General features: G+C 37.2%; 1 protein-coding gene across 1 annotated transcript in view; it reads left to right on the plus strand.

Annotated features, from left to right (window-relative positions):
• Window positions 1-57: 57 nt before the first annotated feature.
• LOC136248453 (uncharacterized) overlaps window positions 58-25,380 on the plus strand; it is a 39,128-nt gene continuing 13,805 nt past the window's right edge. Inside the window, exons 1-3 of the mRNA XM_066040234.1 lie at window positions 58-266; window positions 13,044-13,127; window positions 14,701-14,871. Of these exons, the coding sequence (XP_065896306.1) occupies window positions 13,057-13,127; window positions 14,701-14,871 (242 nt within the window). The 5' untranslated portion in view covers window positions 58-266; window positions 13,044-13,056. The remainder of the gene's footprint in view (window positions 267-13,043; window positions 13,128-14,700; window positions 14,872-25,380) is intronic.

A 25,380-nucleotide genomic window follows, 5' to 3' on the forward strand; every position in this document is an offset into this window, starting at 1 on the left:
GCCCCCAAAAAACTTTTCAAGCACCACACACGTGCACCTCCAGTACATACCCTGCAGTATTGCTATAATACGCTGTGTTTCCACTGCTCCAAATTTTGCTAGACTAGGTAGTTTGATACTGATCTCTCAGACGATTTGTGCATAGGTACGCCGTCACCCCAGCCTCCAGACTGTGAGAGAACCTCGGAGAGAGCGGCGAGGCAGAGCAGAGTGCCGGGCGAACAGACAGGAGTGCACCCTTGGAGGTGTATTCGGTATCTTAAGAGGTTTGTTTACAGTATTTAGTACGTTTGTGCGTTGATTATGGATGACTTATTAAATTTGTAACTATACCGGCGCCTAGCTCACTGGCCGTGACGGCGGCTGGTTATGACTGCGCGTGTACCAGAGAATCAGTACCTCAAGTCAGTCACATTGGATAATCTTGGTGCTGTCTAGATGGATAGTCTCAACAGCGTTCAGTATAGCCGCCATCCGGACTCAGCGGTAATCAGTAACATGCATCAATGGCATGCAATCTGACGACCGCGAGGCTCAGATTGAAGTCGAGGGCGAAGTCATTAGGCCACTAGAGAATTCAAAAAGAAAATTCATTGTTTCCCATTTCCCGCCCGCATGCAGATTCTCTTCCCGCATGCAGATTCAGCAGGCTCTTCCCGCATGCAGATTCTCTCAGTCCCGCATGCAGATTCTCTTCCCGCATGGTCATTCATTATTGCTTTCAGTATTCATTACTTATCCTGTGATCGCATAGCAGTAGCTAACTAGTTTAACGTTCAGCCGAAAACCCATTTAGCTAGCTTTTCACTGTTCAGGTTCTTAGTTTAAATATTTCTACTGTATTTCTTACCTTTAGTGTAAGTTAGTTATGAATTTCGAAAATTAGTGGAAATATCTATCATGAATGAATGAATGGATAATGAACCGCCTGCCCGCGTGTATTTTTGAGGTCAATGAATGGGAAGCAAGGGATTTTCTTGGAGTGGCCTTATCATTTATGATAGTACATATCAAAACATGTATGGGATTAGTCAAATCATTTTCAGGTGGTCAACATTAAAAGTCAAAACACTGGGTTAAACCCTTAAAAATTAAGAATTATGTATTAAATAAATCTAATATCTCTTTAATATCTTTTTTGAAACCTCAACTTGGTAAAACAGGCTGATCATAAAATCTCATTATTCCTTGTCATTCGATATCCAATGCAAAGTATTTTACATTATATAGCGTAAGTGACCGATTATCGAACAAGGTTTATACTTTATAATTGGTTCATAAATATCTCCAGAAAAGCAGTATTAACCTCAAATTTTCAACAGAAGGTAGTGCCTTTCTTGTAGAATATCTCACGTAAGTTTGAACAGTACTATCCAATTAGTATCTGTGTTATGAGCGGATTTATGCATTCCGTAAAATACGAATTATCAAACACCGGTACCTATTATCGAATGCCTGTTAACTTCCATTGATCAATTATCGAACGTTTTGCACCTTTTCTGCTCAGTGCAATCTATACACTCTTAATTATTATATCAATGTGTTAACTGAAGTACCACGATACTGTAACTGAAGTATAGTTTTGATGCAAGCCCTACAATGGCGAATCGATTAGTATTAAATGCGTACAGAAAAAAAATCAGCACATTACGAACAATAACAGTCTTATCACCCTTGTTTACAACAACCCCTTCTGTACAGTCTTTGTGGATACATCTTTCTCTTGGGAAAACGATTAACAGTCGGCCAATTCTGCCACCAAAGTCACCATCGAGTTGTACTTCTTTCACAGCAATTCCTGTGTTGTATTTCTTCATTTCATCATTGGTGGTGATGAGTATCAAGACTGCTGTGGTGTCCATACTTACATAAACTCTAAAGGATGGAAAGCTCATTAAGACTAGGCTACACTATTGGAATTCTCCATATAAATAGCTTACGAGTATGCGGAATAATATTGTAAACTTCCGAATACATTACATTATTTTAATGTTCGATAATAGGTACCGTTCGATAATAGGTCACTTACGCTATGCAAAAACACTAAGTTACAACCTTTAACTCACAAAATGTCTATAACACACCATGCAATAAAAGAAAGCCCTTGAATTTCTCTTTCCAATGCCAACCGTACAAATGGGAAAATATTGCCATAGCGACAGTTATTAACTGCTGTTGATGACCTAATACTCGCTCCATACCTATTGGAAAATTTAATCATTTGGATGGGAAAATCCCAATTTACAAGTTGTTATCCTCAACTAAATTCGCTAAATTTGGTATCATTCTATGCAGCGAAAGATGCTTAATAAGACTCTGACCGTACAAATTGTTAAACAGGTTAGTTTACAGTGATATGTTGAAAAATACGTGCTTTGCGGCATTCTGAACACTTAAATTTTGCGGTACAAGGCTCCTTTTTAGCTTCCCCTTCATTACTACACAAAGAACTTACACATGAATCAAATCGCCTTTCATCAAGGAATCTGATAAACCAAATTTCGTGTCTGTCAACCAGAGTACATGGAAGTTATGACGCCTTGTTTAGAAGACGGTGTAGTTTTATATGAAACGGCCGTAACCTACTCGGAAATCTGGAATATCTTACACAAGTTTTGATATGATATACTATTTATATCATTAGTAAATAGCTAACTAATTAAGCGTAAAAGCAAACAGAAAGTAATGGTAACACTGCTTTAATACCAGTTGATCAGCTTTGTAATAATGATCAAATAGCTATTTGACAATGTAATTAATAATAGCTTGGGAAGTATAAAGATGAAGTTTGTTATTTTTTTACAGTTAATTTTGAGTAATCAGTTGCATGCTTTCTGTTACCAGATTTTGTGTCCCTGGTCAAGCAAGCACAAGCGGGTGTATTTCCTTTACTCAAATTGACTATAAAGTTGAGGTCTTTTTGAAAAGCAAATAGCTTTTTTCTGTTTATTAAGAAAAAACAAGTAGCTAAATTAACTGTGATTCCTGGTCTTCTACTATATAAAGGAGACTGGTGTCACAATTCACACTTGGTAGCTATGTGCAATCAGTGCATCCATGCAAGTGGTACCTCTAATCTTGGGCAGCAATCTTTGAGCTGCTTGTTATAAAGAATTTTTAAACTATGGCAATAAAAAAAGTTGACTGAAAATCGTGCAGCTACACATTAGCTGTCTACCTATAAATACAGAAAATTAATTTGAGCAGTTATGATGCCCAGCAGAGTGTGCTTCATTGCTGCAAATAGTTAGGTTCCTAATGGATTTGATCATGACACGGTGGATTAAAGCACCAAATGTGGTACTTTGTATGTATGAAGTGATTTCAGAATCACAAACTCACCCTGCACCCCTTTGTTTGACATCTAATTTTGACAAAAACAGTAAAATTAAAACCAAGAGTAGGAAGTAAGGGAGAGTATCAAATGCCCAGTTTGTTCACCCAGTATGCCAGTACAAATGTACTACCACAAGTTCATGTACCATTAATCCCTCTGTTGGTTAGTAGGTGTTTAATACAACTCTACCTGGTAGAAAAGAATTGCTGATAAGTGTTGAATATGGTGACGCCTTTATTTTAAAGAACAAAGTGAGGTGTTTATACTCTACTATGGTGGCAGTGCATTTGCTGAAGTTACTCAGTTTATACAGTACTGTATATTAGGGATCATGGAAATTTGGGGTTTTCTGGCCAAAAATATCACCCAAAAAACTAGCTTCACAAGACCATCCTGATGCCTTTGCAGTATTGGTTAGGTATAACCAAGCCCTAAAGTGCCTTCAGTACGACCCTAAATGCTTCAATAGGTAAATAAAAACAAAATTCTATGGAATTTTCTACTGACTAAGTAACTGCCTACCTGATCAGTGATGCCTTCAGACAAGCACAATTTGATAACAGCTAAGGCTACGGGCTTGATAATTTGACACAAAGGAGGACAAAGGTAAGTTCATGATGCATGCATTTTATGTACTGTGATATGCCAAAAGGCACTTCTCGGGACAAAGCAACGTTGAACAGTCCCATTTCTTTTTGCTGACAGTGCAAGGTGTCGATTTGCAGTAGCGGTGCATGGATTCCCTATATGTTTGTATCTCGGTTATTAAACAGGAATCATCTGTATTTACTGTGGTGACTGAATTGATTGTGGAGGTGCTTCTGATATTGTTTTCTTCATTTGTAATGCCGTGTAACGGGCTGACCATAGCTACAAGCGAAGTGGAATATATGGCTACTTCACTTTTGAGTCAGTAATTGATAGCTGGGACGCACATTCAGATGAAAACCTTAACTCTGGCGCTATCCTTTCTATTTGATGCGGTATGCGCATGTTCACCAGTCATAATTACACTACAAATCATAATTATGTAACAAATGTGACCGGATCTGTGAAAACCTGACATAATGGCGCAAGCCTAAATTTTCAGTATAAGCCATTGATTGCAATAGGTAAAATATTTGTGTAATCAAAAAAAATAATTCGTAAAATGTTTAACCGCTTTGTTCTTTGTGAAGGAACAGTCCAATGATAAAAACCTGGATATCATCTTATTCGCCTACTCAAGAGGAGTTCAAAAATCTTTTGTTTCATTGCAGTAGATTAAAAGATACGTATGTTATGGGTGTTTGTTTACGTCACGTCGAAACGATTGTATGTGACTGATTTTTCTTCACTGATTTCATCTCTTTATGCAGTGAAGAATGGTAATAGAAGAAAAAACTTACCCAGTAATGGAGTCCCCTATTCATGGCGAACACAATGGTGCTTGTCGCATCTCTGTACTGCATTGTGTTTGTAAGTTACAGCTGTTTTTGTAAGCGCATGTAATTTATTTTCCCAATACTTACTGTACAAATCGATCTTTCTGTTGTTGCTACTTTGTAGGGCTGTAACTCCAAAGGTTGTTGGCATACAAGGCTACAACGTGGCCAGAGCATACACTTGGCTAAGTAGATTATAAATATTCAATAATAAAGAATTTGAAAAATGTGCCATTATGTCGGGTTTTTGAAAATCCGGTCATAAATCACAATTATGTTACAAAAAAGTAAACAAGCATAAGGAAGAATTAGGAATTTCAAGGATCATAGATAAAAGGTAGAGAAACAACAAAAATAGTTTACCTACAACTGTAGATAATAGTGGACATGTACATGTTCTGTAATTCATCGTCTAAAGTAGGGATTAAATGTCCACTAGCAGGTGTAGGCGACTTCTACCTTTTTTTCTAATCGAACTTATTTTTTTCTTATATACTTGTGTTAATGAAGCCTGCTTGAAAACCCACTACCTAGCTGGCTGCACTGATTCTAGTATCGGTATCAGGCTGATACTGCTGTTTTTATGAGGTATTGGAATCGGCCAATGTATTGCCGTAGATACCAATTATCATGAGTGCCAGATGAAAATGACATCCGTTTGTGCTACCCTATTGCACAGGCACAATGAATGCTTGAAAGTGGGGCTAAAATGAATATTCCAAATGCTAACGAAACAAATAATTTTGAATATTAGAATATTCTAAATGTAATTTATTGCAACATAATGCCTTGGTGTGGGTGTAGAATGAATGCAGTGCAAACCTACGTACCGTACCATAGTAAATGAAGCCAACATCCTTTAGTGATAAACTAGCCTTTTGAGTAAAGTACATTGAATTCAGCAACACAAACTCCATGAGATGATTGCAAGGTCCAATAGAGCATTGTACATTAGCAGAGTAGCCCAGTGCTAGCACCATGAACTGAAATCAGTACTCTTGTTTCAGGTTAAAACGTGAACTGATCTTGTAGGATATATGCGGCCTTCGGGCTTGGGAATATTTATCAACAAAATACATGAAACGTGATGATGTCATAATGATTCATTGTATAATAAACTAGCTTGAAAGGTTTGAGATCATGAGATTATGCCATAACACATAACAACTCTTATAAGTGTCATTGTTTTGTAAGAAAATGGCAAAACATTACGTAAAGTTTTAAGATCTATTGCTTTTATGTCTAAGTACATAAAAAAGTCAGAATTTTCAACTAGAGTAGGGACCATAGCACATCAATTAAAAGTACTGAAACAAGTTGGAGTAGTCCATGACATTAAACAATAAGAAGTGTTATATCCCTACCATGCTCAAGATACCATAACGGAAATGCACAGTAGGGATATAACATTTCTTATTGTTTTACTGTGATTTAATATCATGGACTACTCCAACTTATTTCAGTACTTTTTATTGATGTGCTATGGTCCCTACTCCAGTTGAAAATTCTATTTTTTTTGTGTGTGTGTACTTGTTTGTTAACTTTTTGTAAATAATTATTGTGACTGGTGAACCCACACATGCCACATCAGAAATGGCACAGCTCATCAATTATCGTCTGAAAAGTGAAGTATCCATTACGCTTCAATGTCAGCTATATTCAACCCGTTACACAGCATTATGCTATTTGAAAAGCACCTCTGCAATCCATGCATATACCAAAAGAAAGAAATGGTGCCACGTGCTCCAGCTATATCAATTATCATCTGAAAAGTGAAGTATCCAGTATGCTTCGTTGTCAGCTATGCTCAACTCGTTACACAGCAGTACGAATCAAGATACTGTTCGAAAAGCACCTTTGCAATCAAAATAGCTACTATGAAAAATACGGATGATTTTTGTTATGGAGGGAAGCCATCACGTTCTACTGCCAAATCAATACTTTTCGCTGTCAGCAAAGATGAATGGGACACAAAGGAGGACACTGGTAAGTCCATGAAGAACATGTTGTACATACTGCGGTATGCCAAAAGGCACCTCTCGTACCGAAGTGACGTTGAACAATGAAAAAATCAAGCCCATAGCCTCAGCCGTTATCGAGTTACGCTTGTCTGAAGGAATTAGTCAGTTACTTACTCAGTCAGTTAGTTACTCAATCAGTAGAAAATTCCGTTAAATAATTAAAAAAAAAATTCCGTAGCAATTTTTTGAAGGCGTTTCATCTCAATCTGAAAGCTTCTTTGGGCTTAGTTTTGACCTAACCAATAGTGTTTCATCGTCATCTGGGAAAATTGAGGCTGGTTTTTGGGTGATGTTATTTCGTGGGCCACGCCTACTGCTTTGTGGTCCTACTATACAGTACTATTGTACTGTATGATAGAATATCGAATCTACTCCAACAGCATTCGAATACTTGATTTCAAATGAATAATGAACTATTTGAATGGTATGTTTTAGCCCTACTTGAAAGCATCAAGCACGATGCTAGTAATAACAGACAAAGTCATCCTACTGTGCTGAAAATTTCTCTGTGAAAATACAATCCAAGAAAAAGATTGATATACTTTAATAGAACAGTCAGTAGTTAACTCTAATAGAGCAATCAGGTTATGACTTTCATATAGTAGTATTTCTGTGACAACTATTATCTAGACTTCTTCTCAAGCCATAGTAGAGCATAGAAGACTACTTGACTAGTTGCTGAACTGGTTTGTACTTCTAGTGAATCTTGTACATTTAGTCACTTCATCATGTGCTCATTACAATAAATGGTCTATTGTTGTGTTAAAACTTGTGTAGAAGTACCATGAAGTACACATAAATAAATAAATTGATATACATATATGGTGTACATTACAAATAAATGTATGATGGCTAAGGTATTTGGTATCGGTACTTGTACTTGCTGATACTTCCAAGGTAAGTATTTGGTACTTGAAGTATTGGTAAACAGTGGAATTAGTACAGCCCTACTTACACTAGTATTTTAAAAAGTTGTTAATTTAAAAATGAAGTATGGATCTATGCAATAAAAGTAGTAAAACAAGAGATAAATGATGGTATTACAACATAGCTCAGTGGGAAAGTCCCTACTTTGGCATTGAGCACTAATGTGCCAAAGTAAGGACTTTCATCAGTCAGTCAGTAGAAATTCCATTTAATAATTTTTAAAATTCCATAGCCATTTGTTGAAAGCGTTTTGGGGCAATCTGAAGGCTTGTTTGGGCTTAATTTTACCTAACCAATACTGCCTCATTATCGACAGGGAAAAGATGTGCTGAGGCTGGTTTTTGGGTGATGTTTTTTCTTGGGCTACACCTACACCTTTGTGTTCCCTACTACATACAAGTATTTCAAAAAATTTGAACTAGAGTAGGGACCATAGCACATCGATAAAAAGTACTGAAACAAGCTGGAGTAGTGCACGATATTAAATCATAGTAAAACAATAAGAAGTGCTATATCCCTACTGTGCTGGATATAGCACTTCTTATTGTTTTACTATGATTAAATATCATGCACTACTCCAGCTTGTTTCAGTACTTTTTATCGATGTGCTATGGTCCTTACTCTAGTTGAAAATTCCAAATTTTATGAAATACCTGTTTATTACCTTTTTTTGTAAATAGTATTGTTATGATTGGTGAACCCATGCATATTGCATTTGAAATGGTGCTGCGCGCCCCAGCTATATCGTCTGAAAAGTGAAGTATCCATTACGCTTCGTTGTCAGCTATGTTCAACCCGTTACACAGCAGTACGAATCAAGAACTGTTTGAAAAGCACCTCTGCAACCCACGCATACCTTCAGACAAGTGTAACTCGATAACGGCTAAGGCTATAGGCTTGATTTTTTCACTATTCAACGTTGCTTTGGCCCGAGAGGTGCCTTTTGGCATACCGCAGTACATACAATGCATTCTTCATGGACTTTTACCAATGTCCTCCTTTGTGGTGAAAAGTGTCGATTTAGCGGTAGCACATGATGACTTCTCTTTGTAACAGAAATCGTCTGTATTTTTCATAGTGACTTCTTTGATTGCAGAGGACTTTTCGAACAGTTTTTGATTCATAATGCTGTGTAACAGGTTGAAAGTAGCTGACAATGAAGCATAATGGATACTTCACTTTTCAGATGATAATTATTAGCTGAGGCATGTGGTGTCATTTCTTTCTTTTGATGCAGCATGTGTGGGTTCACCAGTCATAATAATTTTATTTACAAAAAAGTTATCAAACAATTACACAAAAATTCCAAATTTGGATTTTCAATGACCATAACACATTGATAAAAAGTACTGAAACAAGCTGGAGTAGTGCATGATATTAATCGATGTTATGTTCCCTACTCTATATAGTTGAAAATTCCAATTTTTATATACTTGTAAGAAGTAGGGATGCCATGATAGTCATGATATATGACATGTAATAACACATAAGTCTACAATACGATATGATATACAGTCCTGTGTGTCACGATACGTACACGTGACCTCACATGCACCGGTAAGCGTGAATAATGGCCATTGTCTCGAGAAATGGATGCCAATTTAACTTTTGCCACCCCTAGTTTTAAGACTAGAAGTGAAATATGGACTTGCTTTTGGTTCATGGCAGACAATGATGGAATGGTAGTAGGCAAGAAGAAAACAGCATACCGTCTTTGTTGAGCAATAATTACTTACTCGGGTTACACATCCAACATGACATACCATCTCGAACGATTACACATCAACGAGTTCAAGAGAAAACTGGGAAAACCAACTCTGTCAATGGTGGAAATTGTCCGAAGAAGACACGTCATGGATGGTGAAACTGAAGCCCAGCCAGAGCCTAAACAACTCACACTTAGCAGCATACAAAAGGACAGCTCTGTTTCTACAGAATAACCCCAGATACTGTTCTCTGCTTCGTGCAACAACAAGATTTTATATTTCACACAATGACTAGACATTGGGTGACCTGCAGTTCGAATCCTGGGTTGGAGGAATTTTTTTCCTTACTTTGGCCCCTTTTCTGTTACACCTTATTTGCTATGAGTCATTGTTTAAGTCTAAGTCCTTGTAACTAGGTTAGGTAATCTTAAGGCTACAGCACAAGTTACTGTCAGACCTTCAGTGCTGGTCACTGTAAAGTGTTAATAATAATAATAATGCAGCCATTAAGCTTAGTGGATGAGCCAGCTTTTCACAACCTATTACAGGTTGCTGAGCCTAGAACACTGTACTCAAATAACTACAAAAGTTCCACATAGGATGGTAGTTGAAAAGTAGCTGACTTTGGCAAGCAAATGTACCATAACAACAGATCTGTGGACATCACAGCACCAGCAACGTTCGTACATGTCTTTAACAGTTCATGTCATTGCTGATAATTTCACTCTGCAGAGTAGGTGTCTTCAAACACTTGAGGTCCCACAGGACCATGATGCAGCTTCATTAAAAGATGTACTCTCATCTATGTTTTCAGACTGGAAAATCACAGATAAGGTTTGTGGAGGTATCACTGATAATGGTAGTAACATTGTCAATGCCTTCACTCTGTTGAATATCGACCACTTTCCATGCATAGCTCACACTTTACAGTTGGCAGTCAACAAAGGTCTGAAGGTACGTAGCAAGAGTGCAGAGAATTATTGCACTTTGCAAGGCAATTGTCAGCAATTTCAAGAGATCAACAGAGGAGACCTACAAGTTACGAGAAAAGCAAGAATTGTCAAAGTTGCCACAACACATGCTCCTTCAAGATTGTGTAACATGCTAGGGTAACACAATTTCTACGTTACAGAAACTGATTGAACAACAAATGGCTATTTCAGGAGTGTTGGTGGAAGGTAAGGACAGGCATTTGATGTTGGAAGGCAGGGATTGGGAAGTTGTTGAAATGCTAGTAGAGCTACTGAAGCCATTCCAGCAAGCTACCACTGTTATGGGAGCTGTTAGATATCTCACCCCATGCTCCATAAGTTAATTACTAAAACACTGAAGATCACTCAAGAAGACTCTGCTACTTCTAAGGCAGTAAAGCAGGAGATTAAGAAAGATCTGGATGATAGGTATCACAAACCAGCTGCGGAGAAGATAATCAATATGGCTACTATCCTAGATCCGAGATATGAGAAACTACCATTTCTTGACTCCTATAGCAAATGAGAAATTGTAGACATCGTAGAAGAGGAGTTGATTTCTTTGGAATCTGATGGTACGAATCAAGAAATGAGAACTGAAGAAGTTGTTGTGGATGATGATGATGATTTAGATTCACCAGTGAGCAAGAAAAAGAAAGGACCAATTCTAAATTGATAGGAGACTTGTTTGAAGGGCAGAGCAGCTCTGGATCATCTACTTGCAAAGCATCGAAGGAATTAGAGCTCTACAGTGCCGAACAGCCTGTGATGGACCTTGATTCAGATCCTCTAACATGTTGGAAATCAAGACAGTCAGTGTATCCCCTGTTGTGTCAGCTAGTCAAAGCTGTACATTGCTTTGTGGCAACCATTGTATCTTTAGAAAGGTTACCAGGAAATATCATTTCAAGCAGCAGGAGTTGTCTAACCCCTGAACATGCTGACCAACTAATTTTCCTCTTTGAAAACAAAGCTTAACTGTAATTACCTGACAGCCAGTGACAGGTGACAAATTTTTTTATGGTTTTTAAAACAGTTTATACTTCAGACTTGTACTCATTAAAATTGCTAATTTTTTACATGATGTTACAAACAATACAGCAACTGTAATAATGTTACAGTTGGATGTAGTGGCTTGGCGTTAGTTGATAAGCGATGACATTTTACCTGTAGATAGATATAGTACACATACAACCAACTGAACAAAGTGGCTAATGTCATGACGTGACATGTCGTGACATAAATACCCATGACATGTGACATAAAAATTTCTGTATCGTGACACCCCTAGTAATGGAAATAAATACACTTAATTACAAGTAGAATTGAAAATATTTTCCTAACACAAATACCAAAGTATAGTGCAGCTATTGCTATGAAAACTTAATATCTTTATATTCAAATACTCATTGGAGTATTTCAAAATTAGCACAACCGAGCTAAAATCTGAGAAAATTGAATGTTTGTTTGAACTCAAATTTTTGTTCATAGCAACCTGGCATACCAGTTGCTTAGCTTAGGGACTCTTGGAAAAACAAGAGGGACCTCCATTATGTGTATATAATTATATTGTGTGCAGTCACTAAGGAGTTTGTGCAAATAAGTGAATCTGCTTGGATAATAGAAGCCCATTCTGAACATGTGATTACCCTAATAGTATAGAACATACACTCATAGTAATTACACTGATAACAAAATACTCAAATACTCTAATAGACCAATCACTTGTAGAATGCTACAATTGTTGCTATTTTATTTGGGAGAGTAAAACTGCAACCTGAAAGAATTTGAATAATACCCTTACAGCAGTATAAACAGTAGATATTATTGCTTCTAAGAACAGTCATTCATGTTTGTAAGTAATGTATGTAAGTACTGATTAGAGTATTGATACATATTGTATCAGATTGAATGATGGATTATGATTTAAGTGTCAGTGTATGAATGTGTATCGTTTTAACTCTTAGACCTGCATAGTCCAGAAAACTAGATTTGATTTAAAAAAAAGCAACAACAATACTTTATGCCAATTTACATGCATGGTTTCAAACAGCCATGTCTCGTGAAGGGTTCACACATCCAGTCTCTTAAAAATACAGATTTAATTAATTGGCAAGGAGCAAGTTATCTAACTGTATATAAAGTTTTAGCATACAACAAGGAACTCACCTACTATGAAGTGTTGAATCACTTCGTTTTCTTCACCTTCGTATTGTCACTGTGCTTGTTAGCCATTTAATAAATCATGTACATCAACTGAATCACCATCACGTCATGAGCAACATGACGTCAAGAGAAAGTCAATACAATAAAATATGGCCCGGTTATGGCCTTTTATCCATTGTTATATGTAGAGGGAAGACGAAGAGATACTTCTTTTGTAATTTTAAGGCACAGTATAAAGTTCTGGGTTAGAAGGATGCAACGAAGGATGGGACGTTTTAAACCAAAAATGTAACAGTAAGTAAAAGGGTGTTTGTAGTTTTTAGATAGCTTCAACAGTTCTTGTACTATGGTAGTTTGGCATGTATAGGATCCAGTTTACTGGACAATGTGTTTATATGCTTGCATTTAAAAAAAAATGGCTGCAGGTTTTAAGGGTTACAATTATATTATGATTATGTAAAATTTAAATTGTATTATTTTTTCATGTGTAGCTGAGTATAAATTATGGCAGTTCAAGGAGGTTCATCGACTGGTATACCTGTGTGGTTAACTGATGGTCACCCAAAACCCTCACGGTAAGTTCTTTGAGTAATCATTTACAAAAATAAATTAATAGTGTATGAAGCTATAAAGAAAATCTAGTCTTTAAATTTAAACAACATGCTATGATTGAACTAAAGATGGCAGGATTGATATGGATGCAATTATTAATATGCAGCAGGACATTGCATTTGTAGTTTTACCATGTTTGTGTACATATGCAATAGTGCATGTTTTCTAATTGCCAAATTTTATTTCTAACTCAGCACAATATTTCAGTTGCTAGTTTCTCTGCATATCAAGACACATGGTAGTGTGTCGTAGCCGGTGCACTACACCGTGAGTATATTGACAGGAAGAAAGAAAATGCGATTTTCACACCTTTGTAGCTCCGTGATCCCTCATCCGATTAGGATCAGTTTCACTGCAGAGGTACTCGCCAGGTAGGCTACCCCACATACCAAATTTGAAGGAAATCGCCCCAGCTGTTTTTGAGATATGAGTGGTCAAAAGTTTGTTTTTATTTCTTCCATTTATTTCTTCCATTTGTTTTTTCTTTGTCTTTTTGCACACTTTGAAAAAATTATTATAAAACATAAACGCGTTAACTGATCGCCTTGAAACTTGGCACACTCAAAGGGAGTCTAAGGGCGAATCCTAGTACCAAGTTTGGTGCAAATTCGATGAACCGTTCATGAGACCGACTATTCGCATAAAGCAAGATCGATTGTTGTCACGCCTACTTGGGTAAACTGAGTAGGGGAATAACTTGAAAATTTGTTTGTACATAGGCTGATTATCGTAGCAGTGTCTTTTGGTGGTTAGAATGGCTACAGACTTACAGCTACAAAGTTATAAAGCAAAAACCAAACAAGTGTAAAATCGCGAGATTGAGATACTCTAATAGAGCAATCACTGTGGGGTAAAAAAGGTGCATAAAAATGTCGAGAGAAAAAACAACTTACCAGAGTTCGAGCCAAGGACCTCCATACCATCCTTAACCACTGAACCACTACTATCTTGGCTGATCAATTCACTTAATTTCTACCTTATAAATGAAAATTCTAGCTTAAATCTACTCAATAAGTAAAACTTAGATCTACTAATAGAAAATCTAGAACATTCTTGTTCTATTAGATGATTTCAATGAAAGCAAAAATGTGAGCTCTATTAGAACATTAGCACCATACTATTGTTGCAACACTTTGAGGCTCAGTCTAGTAGCTATTTCATCAAATCGGAAGCATTTTTTTATTGATCAGTGGTTTATTGGTTGGATACACACATGAAACAGAAAACAAGTCTAAGAGGTTTGGGAGTGGGCTATGTACATCAGTATGGAAATTTTTAAAAGTTAGGTACTTCTAGATTCAATTTAGAAGCAATTTTATTACTTATACATAACACCCAACTGCTTAGTTTAGAGTATCTTGATCTTTAAATATTGTGTAAATACTTTTCAGAAAAGTTTAGGAGAAGAGGGGGAGTTAAGCCCACTGTGCCCCCCTCCTTCTACTTTCTTTATTAGTTTTTGAAGCATATCTGCAATAGAGATAATTATGTTAATGTGTATGATTATAAATACGTACGTAACATATATGTTTGCAGGAAGAAGTATCCAGAAGTTACTGACAGTCAATTTGTGTGGATTGAATTTCACTGTCTCCTACACACTCAACAATGGGGATTTGATCAGACTTCCAAAGTGTATATTTTGTTTGCTGCAAAAGAATTAGGAGACTTCAAATATTGTCATGGTCCAATGAAACGAGTTAAAGAGTGAGTGAATTTCAGTAAATTGTTGATAACGTATTGTCTGCAACCTAGTGCAAAAGTGTTGATTATTACATGTATCATAAATAAGATGTAAAAAAAAACAAAACGGGTACAAGTAATTCTTGATCCAATCCGTAATAGCAAGAGTTCATAACATATATAATACTGATACCCCTGTAGAAGACATATCATGAAGCATGTCTGAGTTCATTTGTTTGTCCGAGTACACATCCAAGTTTGTTAGAGTTCGTCCGAGTTGTATAATTAATGCAGTGCACAAACATCACATGGTATACATGGTGTACTGCCTCATAGCACAACACCACTATCAATTGATTGTGGTGGTTTTGGTAGATGTGCCAGAGTTCGCCTGCTAGGACGGGTTGGTAGTGTATTGTTACTAGTGCTAAGCCAGATGATTTGTTTTGTAGGGTACCAATGAAATCCGTCAGCTAACCTGAGCATTCAATATTGACCACAAACAAGTAATAGGCAACTGAACTAACTTGAGCTCTCTGCATTTCTCACCAAGCTGAAATTGTGCCTTCATGGGTTTAGACAGGCATTTCTTGCCAGGACATTTGTGAATATGGCTGTCTTGAGCATCGCAAATGTTTCACAGTACTAACAATTATTGCACTTTATGGCTGCTCATGTGTCACAAACTATACCACTTTCTTGTTATGTCATAACTTCATGATACACCCTTCTACAGGGGTATATGAGAGTAGAATAGTATATATTATGAATTCTTGGTAATGTGAAGGAAACTATGCAAAAAACAGAATAGTGTTAAAACAATGTAGTATCATGGGTGTTGTCCAAGAAATTAGCTGTTATTGTAAATGAATTATGCACTTTACAAAATTAACACTAACATGTGGCCCTGCTGAAAGAAATCCCAACTAGTTTGCATAATTCTGTTTTACAATAAAATTCATTGATTGAAATACCTCTGGCGTACTACAAAAAATACTTTAATATAAGCAGGGAAATAAGACTCACAACTGATATAATTTAATTATACCTTCGTATTCGTGGAGAATATGTTTTCTGTCCATTAAGGACATGTGAATTACTTGTGTTTGTTTGTGTTGCAGTAAAATGTAATTTAACGGCTACCATTTCTTAGTTTGAATAGTCTTCTTGCTTGTAAGCATAGGTGTATATAGGTCACACACTACGTACGTATATATATTTTGCATGAAGTCACCATTTAATGGTGAATACAAGCTAGTCCCTAGACTGTTATGATCGTGATTTATGTGTAGGTTAGAGACCTAGCATGTAATAAAATTTGAAGACAAAGCTTGAGTGCTTAAGATGGTGACAAGTTGCCACAAGTTGCTAGCTTATTGAAAATTCTGTTTTAGCGCCGTCTGTTCCCTAGAATGTTTTAAGCATGTTTCATCTTCAACTAAACCATAGATGGACTTTACGAAGACCTAACTTCATTGTAGATTTGGTAATTTGTTATCTTGCATTGTCTGCAATGTAATGTGGGTGTGGTTTAGAGCTGTGAAACTGGACAGAATATCATAACCAGTTACTGAGCAGATCATAACTGTCAGTTATCTGTTTTACTGAATTGAATGACATTTTCTGCAATTTTCATGCTGCACTCAACATGTAAGCTATACACAACCTTAACATTTATAGTACAGTTTGTCAGATCGTCCTTATAGTGGTCAAAGTAATAGGTAGCAAGTGATTATACCTATATCAGAATCCTACTACAAGTGTGATATCAATGTTGTAGCACAAGAAAAGTACCAAAAACTTACATTTTTGAGTGAATATCGGTATTCAATTATGCAAAAAATAACTGATAACTGGAATAACTGGCCAGTTATTTGGTTTACCTGGTAAGGTTTCACAGCACTGGTGTGGTCTGTATGTGAACCATGCCTGGTCTTTATACTGCTGTGCACCATCAACAACTTGTGATATTACTGGACTTCTCTATTCATCGTGTCGAGCATAGCTACAAAGTTAAAGTGTACCTCCCATAAGCGAATTGCTTTAGGCATATGAGGCTGAAACTTTGCCAGAGCATGCACTTGGTTAAGTAGATTATAATAAACAGGAATTTGAAAAATGCACAATTGTGTCTGTTTTTGCAGATCCGGTCACAAATGATATGCATTAAAATACTTTGACCTTTGGGAGATAATGAGGTCTTTAAATCCTTAGGGTTACTACAGACTTCCTAGCAGGTTCTTAAAATAGTTAAACCTGCTAGTAGAAACACCTCGGACATTGCAAATTCCACTTTTGATCATTGATTTGCTATGCTCTCCCAAGCATATTGTAGGATAATAGTCAGCGAAGTCACCCAAGCCAACATACAGTAAGTTTAACCACTCCATTTTATAGCATGGCAATATCTTTAGGAGTTACAGCCCTAAAAAGTAGCAACAACAATTTGTACATCAAGTGTAGGGAAAATAAATTACAGGCGCTTACTAAAACAGTTGTAACGTACGAGCAGAATGATACACGGAGTTGAAATTTGCACCATCGTGTTTGCCATGAGTAGGGGAATCAATAACTGAGGTAAGTTTATGCTTGTATCACTTGTCTTCACTACATGCATACACAGGCAAAATTACTGGAGAAATAGCAATTGTTTCGACATGGCATAAACTAATGCCCATAACTTCCATATCCTAGAGTCTACTGCAGTGAGTCAAATATTTTTGAACTCCTCTTGAGTAGGCAAATAAGAAGTAATGGCTTTAGTGAGCTAGTGACATGTTAACTTGCCAAGTGGAAACTAAACTAGTCGTCATTTTTTTCTAATATCTGATATGGCTTCTTTGGTTTTTAGAGGGAAAAACCAATGGGTTGTGGTCTTATCTGGTGAAGTCATAGTGATAGAGAGAGCAGCAACAGCAAAAAAAAAAAAAATCGATTTTTCACAGTGGCAATACTGGTAAAACATAAAAGGTGATACTTGAATCTTAGAAAATGTGACCGGATCTGCAAAAACCAGACACAATCATGAAAGCCTAAATTGACAGTACAAAGCATTGAATACAATTAGTAAAATACTTGATATTGATGTTTAATACTCACCTCTATTACTTTGATGATCCCTGTACTTGCCAGTATCGTGAGCAGGAAGCTTCAGTCCCCCTTACAGTCTGGCGGTTAAAGGGGGTTTAGTTGGTGTACAGAGCCTCAATCGCTGCATGGGAAGCCTAGTAAATTTGAAATATCACGGCCAAAGTACAAACTTCGTGCTATGCTTGGGTGCAATCGGAGGTGAGGGAAGTTTCTCACCCTCAAAAGTGGCGCTCGACTAGACATTGGGTGGCCTGCAGTTCAAATCCTGGGGTAGGAGGGATTTCTTTCTTTTATTTGGCACTCATCTGTTTCACCTTATTGTCAACTACTGTAGGTTAAGTAATCATTTAAAGTCTCCAGTTTCTGTTAGTTTAGGTTAGGTAATCCACTGGCTGCAGCACATGTTGTTGTCATACCTTCAGTGCTAGTCACTGTAAAGTTCTAATAATAATAATTTCCTTTTCACTAGTGCCTAACCTAATTTAATGCAGTGGTCATCCTAACTTAGGCCTCATATTGTCACATTCCCTTCTAGAAAAGAATGGAGGTGCTGTGATAAGCAACAACAGTGTGCGATAGTAAAACCATTACAACATTGCATGATACAATGTGAGTGCTATATTGTGGCAGGGGCAGAAAAAAGAATCACTAGTGTTTGTCATGTCATGGCAGCGACACTAGAATCTTGATTTTCAAGGGTGAGATATTTTATATGCGTTCCTGGCAGACTGCCAAGTACAGCTGACTTGCAGTCATCTGCGCGTACTAAATTTCACTAGTGGTACAAGTTGGCTCACCATTCATGTAATGCGGTCATCACACAATTTCCTGGGCAGGTAGGAGTGAGTAGTGAAGGCAGACTACAAGGAGACAATTAGAAGACATACATACATACATGGTTAACAGTGATCAACACTGAGTGCTGCCATCTGTAATTCTGCATTGGAAGTAGGGATGAAACGAATATTAAATTTTAGGTATTCGAATATTCTTCAAATTAACAAACGAATTAACGAATTATTCTTTAAGAATTTTCTTTATAATTAGGTGCTTGAAAGGGACAAAATCACTTTGATTACTACTAAAACTTTAAATGTTAAAAAGAAAAGTCCTTTACATGTATTATTAAGATGAAAAATTATATTTTAAAATGACAGTTTTCAGTTGTCAAAATGTTTTCAAGGTTAAATGTGCATTATCCGATTAACGAATATTTAACGAATAACGAATATTTCTTAACGAATACGAATATTTCTTAATGAACGAATAACGAATATTCGTACTATTCGTTTCAGCCTTAATTGGAAGAACTGGAAAGAAAAAGATATGTGCACACATAGTTAACATAAGAATTATTAAGGTTATCACATATATTTGGCATTTTGGTAATTACTATATTGATGCATCTGAGGAAGAGTAACATGTTCAGGCATGCATAATGCACTGCCATGCAGTGCTAGTATATCAAGACACACGGTAGTGTGTCGTGCGGCCCAAGAAGCCGGCGCGTAACACCCGTGAGTATATTGACAGGAAGAAAGAAAACGCAATTTTCGCATCTCCGTAGCTCTGTGCTTCCTTGATGAAACAAGACGATTTTTGCTGTGGACATGCCCTCCAACTGCAGCACTCCACATTCCAAATTTGAGCGAAATCGCTTCGCGCGTTCCCGCGATATGCGACTTCAAAAATTGGCTCAGTTTCTTTGTTGTTTTTTTCTTCTTATTTTTCTTTTTCTTGTCGCACACTTACAAAAACTGCTATAAAACTCGAACGCCATATCCGATTGCCTTGAAATTTGGCACACAGAAGGGGGATATAAAGGCGCATCTCGGTACCAACTTTGGCTGGAATATGATAAACAGGCAAAGAGTTATGAGCGATTATTCACGAAAAATAACACCAATATGTTGTCACGCCTACAGGGTAAACCGCGTATGGGAAGAAACTGAAAATCGGTGGGTGAATAGGTTAACTATTGAACCTCAAACCTTTTGTGGTTTGAAAGAAATCGAGCTAAAAACCAGGAAGATACAACAAAAAAACCAACAGTGTGTAACAATTATGCAATCGAGATTAGCTAATAAAAAACGACTGCTTGCCACGCCTACCAGATAAACCGCTTGGGGTAATGCTTTGAAAATCGTTGTACAGATGGAGTAATCATCTTAGAAAGGCTCATCAATGGTGTAGAAGAATCAGACTTAAAGCCACGGAGTTATAACACGAAATCCAACTTAGTGCAGCAAGTGTGAGATCGAGATACTCTAATAGAGCAGTCATCCTAATAGAGCAATCACCCTGAAGAGAATTCAAGAGATCAGCTAGAAATAAGAAACCTGTATAGAGATCAGCTACACACAAGTCACCCTGTAGAGAGATCAGCTAGAAGAAGTTACCTTGTAGGGAGTTCATGCAACTATGGAAAGAGATAGTTCAGCTAGAAAAAATCACCTTGTAGAGTTCAGCTACAAAGAAACCACCATGTAGAGAGTTCAGCTACAAACAAATCGCCCTGTGGAGAGATCAATAGAAGAAGTTACCTTGCAGAGAGTTCAGCTACAAAGAAACCATCATGTAGAGAGTTCAGCTACAAACAAATCTCCCTGTAGAGAGATTAGCTAGAAGAAGTTACCTTGTAGAGAGTTTAGCTTCAAACAAATCACCCTGTAGAAAGATCAGCTAGAAGAGGTCACCTTGTAGAGAGTTCAGTTACAAAGAAACCACCATGTAGAGAGCTCAGCTACAAACTAGTGACCTTGCAGAGACATCAGCTAGAAGAAGTTACCTTGTAGAGAGTTCAGCTACACAGAAACCATTCTTTAAAGAGCTCAGCTGCAAACAAATCACCTGTACAGAATTCAGCTACAAACAAATCACCATGTAGAGAGATCAGCTAGAAGAAGTTATCTTGTAGATAGTTCAGCTACAAGCAAATCACCCTGTAGAGAGATCAGCTAGAAGAAGTTAACTTGTAGAGAGTTCAGCTACAAAGAAACCATCATTTAGAGAGTTCAGCTTCAAACAAATCACCTGTAGAGAGTTCAGCTACAAACAAATCTCCCTGTAGAGAGATCAGCTAGAAGAAGTTACCTTGTAGAGAGTTCAGCTACAAACAAATCACCCTGTGTTAGATCAGCTAGAAGAAGTCACCTTGTAGAAAGTTCAGTTACAAAGAAACCACCATGCAGAGAATTCAGCTACAAACTAGTCACCTTGTAGAGACATCAGCTAGAAAAGTTACCTTGTAGAGAGTTCAGCTACAAAAAACCATTCTGTTTAGAGCTCAACTGCAAACAAATCACCTGTACAGAATTCAGCTACAAACAAATCACCCTGTAGAGAGGTCAGCTAGAAGAAATTACCTTGTACATAGTTCAGCTACAAAGAAACCACCAAGTAGAGAGTTCAGCTGCAAAGAAATCACCCTGTAGAAAATTCAGCCACAAACAAATTGCCCTGTAGAATGATGTTAGAAGAAGTTACCTTTTAGAGAGTTCAGCTACGAAACCATTCTGTAAAGAGCTCAGCTGCAAACAAATCACCTGTACAGAATTCAGCTACAAACAAATCACCCTGTAGAGAGATCAGCTAGAAGAAGTTACCTTGTAGATCGTTCAGCCACAAACAAATCACCCTGTAGAGAGATCAGCTAGAAGAAGTTACCTTGTAGAGATTTCAGCTACAAAGAAACCTCCATGTAGAGAGTTCAGCTGCAAAGAAATCACCCTGTATAAAATTCTGCCACAACAAATTGCCCTGTAGATAGATCAGTTAGAAGAAGTTACCTTGTAGATAGTTCAGCTACAAACAGATCTCCCTGTAGAGAGATCAGCTAGAAGAAATTACTTTGTAGAGAGTTCAGCTACAAAGAAACCACCATGTAGTGAGTTAAGCTGCAAAGAAATCACCCTGTAGAAAATGCAGCCACAAACAAATTGCCCTGTAGAAAGATCAGTTAGAAGAAGTTACCTTTTAGAGAGTTCAGCTACAAAGAAACCACCCTGTAGAGAGATCAGCTAGAAGAAGTTACCTTGTAGATCGTTCAGCTACAAACAAATCACCCTGTAGAGAGATCAGCTAGAAGAAGTTACCTTGTAGATCGTTCAGCTACAAACAAATCACCCTGTAGAGAGATCAGCTAGAAGAAGTTACCTTGTTGAGAATTCAGCTACAAAGAAACCACCATGTAGAGAGTTCAGCTGCAAAGAAATCACCCTGTATAAAATTCTGCCACATACAAATTGCCCTGTAGAAAGATCAGTTAGAAGAAGTTACCTTGTAGAGAGTTCAGCTACAAAGAAACCATTTTGTAAAGAGCTCAGCTGCAAACAAATCACCTGTACAGAATTCAGCTACGAACAAATCACCCTGTAGAGAGATCAGCTAGAAGAAATTACCTTGTAGAGAGTTCAGCTGCAAAGAAATCACCACTGCCCAAATTTCAAGGCAATAGCTCTTTCCAATCTGAAGTTATCAATTGTCAAAGTTGACAAATTGGATGTGTGTGGAAGCCCCTTTTCGCAAATCCGGTCACATATGTATTATATGTATAATTTGTACATTTACTGATAAAATATTTAAAGTACATCTACTTCATCTTTTCTTCTTCCTATAGTAAAGAAAAAAAAACATAGGTTAAAAAAGTCCCAAAGCTGGCCATAGGCCAGCTTTGGGGTATACAAATACAAAAAGAAATGAAATCTAATCCAAAACAGCCAAGCTGTAAAAAAGTGTGCGGCCCTCAGAAAGGCTATGGTGAAAAAAGATGTGAAATCCAAGGTGGCGGCCGAGAAATGGCTGTGATGGTAGGTTAATGGTAAAAATTTTAATAACGACAATTCCAGTGAATTTTTGTGCCGCTTCACAAAATTTACCTGAATTGTCATTATTAAAATTTTTTACCATTAACCTACCATCACAGCCATTTCTTGGCTGCCACCTTGGATTTTACATCTTTTTTCACCATAGCCTTTCTGAGGGCCGCACACTTTTTTACAGCTTGGCTGTTTTGGATTAGATATATATATGAGCAGATATTTGATCTGCTTTTCTGGCTGACTGATGATTCTTCAAGCACAGCTGACTGACAGTCATTGGTCATGTATTGTGGTCATCACACAATTGCTAGGTGGCATTTGGGCAGGTAGGTGCAGGCAGTGAAGACGGACTACACAGAGAAAATTAGTAAATATGCGTACGTACAATATTAACAGCTAGTGGTCATCTCTGAGAGATGCTAGCATTGCATTGGAAATTGCATTGGAAAAACTAGACACATGGTTAATAGTGAGAATGATTAAAGTGATCACAGTTCCTGCATATATAGGCATTGTGACAACAACTAGATGACGTGAAGACAAGTAACATGTTCAAAACTTGAGTATGTGTGAAACAATAAGCGACAACTTGCTTGGCAACAACTTGTAACCTATTATACATTTAGGAAGGAATTATAGGAGTGGGTAAGTTGTTGCTTTGACACCATGTGGCATCTGGGGTCGAGCATGTTGTTGTGCATGTATTATCCTTATTAAAGTGCATGTCTTATTCTTATTAATGTGCTAGCCAACATCCGTAATGCAGTAGTATGGTTGCTTGAGTGTAACATTAATTATGTTTAACTTTGTTAAACAGCATTTAATGTTTAAACTTTGATGATCCCTGTACTTGCCAGTATCGTGAGCAGGAAGCTTCAGTCCCCCTTTCAATCTGGTGATTAAAGGGGGTTTGGTGGTGTACAGAGCCTTGACTGCTGCATGGGAAGCCTAGTAATTTGAAATATCACAGCCAAAGCACAAACTTCATTGCTATGCTTGGGTGCAAGATTCTCACCCACAATTTCCTTTTCACTATCTTGAGGTAACCTTTCCACCCAAGCAGTTCTGAATGTAAGTCTTCATTGCAATAGGCCTGTACAACTACCACATGCTGCTGTTTTCCTACTAGCAGTAGCCTGTATGTATATCCATGTGTAGTAGTTACACTCTATAAGTGATGAAGGTGTTGAGTGCACTGTGGATGGGGGAAGGTCAAGGAGGTGTAACATAACGTTATGTATTTTGAAAAAAAAATGAACAGGCTCCCTGGTACATACGTACGTAAGTGCAAGCATTTCAAAAGTGTGTCTTAATTACGGTGATGTGCTTTGCAGTATTGGCTGTCTATAAGTGTATACATGAGCTTTGAATCATATACATGTCTTGACAAGGTGTCCCTCAGGTAACACTTCAGCTATCTGTAGTGATAGTTGAGTAGTTAGGCTATTTAACTGGGATGAAGTTGAAGTGGCTGCTGACTTAACGATAAAAAGATCATCGACTGAGATAGATATACCTTTAAAGATCAGTTGGCTTCCTTGTACAGCTAATGTTGAGGTAAAGGTATGTATGTGTGTCAGTGAATTACCATATGTATTGCAATTTATTTTATTTTTTTGCCAAGCTTGTTTTTATTTATGCAAATTGTCCAAATGCATTAGATTAACTGAAGTGCGTTTGTGTGAGTGTGCACTTTTCCTGTAAGCATGCATCGATAGCTTGTTTTATTAAGTAATATTGCACATTGTATCTTGTGTTTGTCAGTAAGCCTGTTCCATTCTTTTCTTGTAGGGTTCCTGTACCAGCTGAAATCACGGCAACCTGCTGAGTATGCAATTACTGAGAAAACTTTGAGGTTCAATGTGTAGGTACAGAGAGGAACCAAAACTTCACTGAACAATGTTTTTTTTTTAAATGTATAATTTTATTTTTTTGGCATTTGTGTTTAATAAGAAATGATATATCAGTAGGGTCGAGGAATTTTTTTTACATATGTACACTTAGAGTAGTATACTTGCCATCTGTACTCTATGTGAGGATTCACCGATAAGTTGTTGCATGGCGCAATAGGTAGATTTTTAGAACTATGGCTTTGCAAGTACGCAGAAAACTAGATATAGTAAGCTAGAGCACAGCGTTGACAATACTTATGGTTTGGTAAGTTATCTACAAGCAGAAAACATAATGATATGGTTGTGAGCAGTTAAAGCAGTGTAGCTACTTGCTGTTAAATAGATGTTTTAGTATGCTATGAATGGCTATTCACAGCTATTAACGGCACAAGCTAGCAACATTCTGCTTGAGGATACTGCATTCTCCTATGGTTAAGCATCCCATTAATCTATCACTGTTAAGTGTTTTCGACTGCTCTATTAGGATGTCCCAATTTATTATTCTTTAATTAACATGATTTGTGGTCAATTCATTCACCACTGTAGATACCACATGGTGCGTTTGCTTTGTAGACACTCCCTGTAGACATTGTGTGGCTTTCATTATGTGCTGTGAAAGCTAATGAATTTTGTTTGGAATGGTGTGACTTAGTCAGGAACAAGAGAAGGTGATTTTTGCTTTGCTCTTTTGTGAGATAGTTGTTTAGTTATAGTGTTGCTGCAGTTGTCCA

The sequence above is a fragment of the Dysidea avara genome, chromosome 3, assembly GCF_963678975.1.
Source record: "Dysidea avara chromosome 3, odDysAvar1.4, whole genome shotgun sequence".
Lineage (NCBI taxonomy): Eukaryota > Metazoa > Porifera > Demospongiae > Dictyoceratida > Dysideidae > Dysidea > Dysidea avara.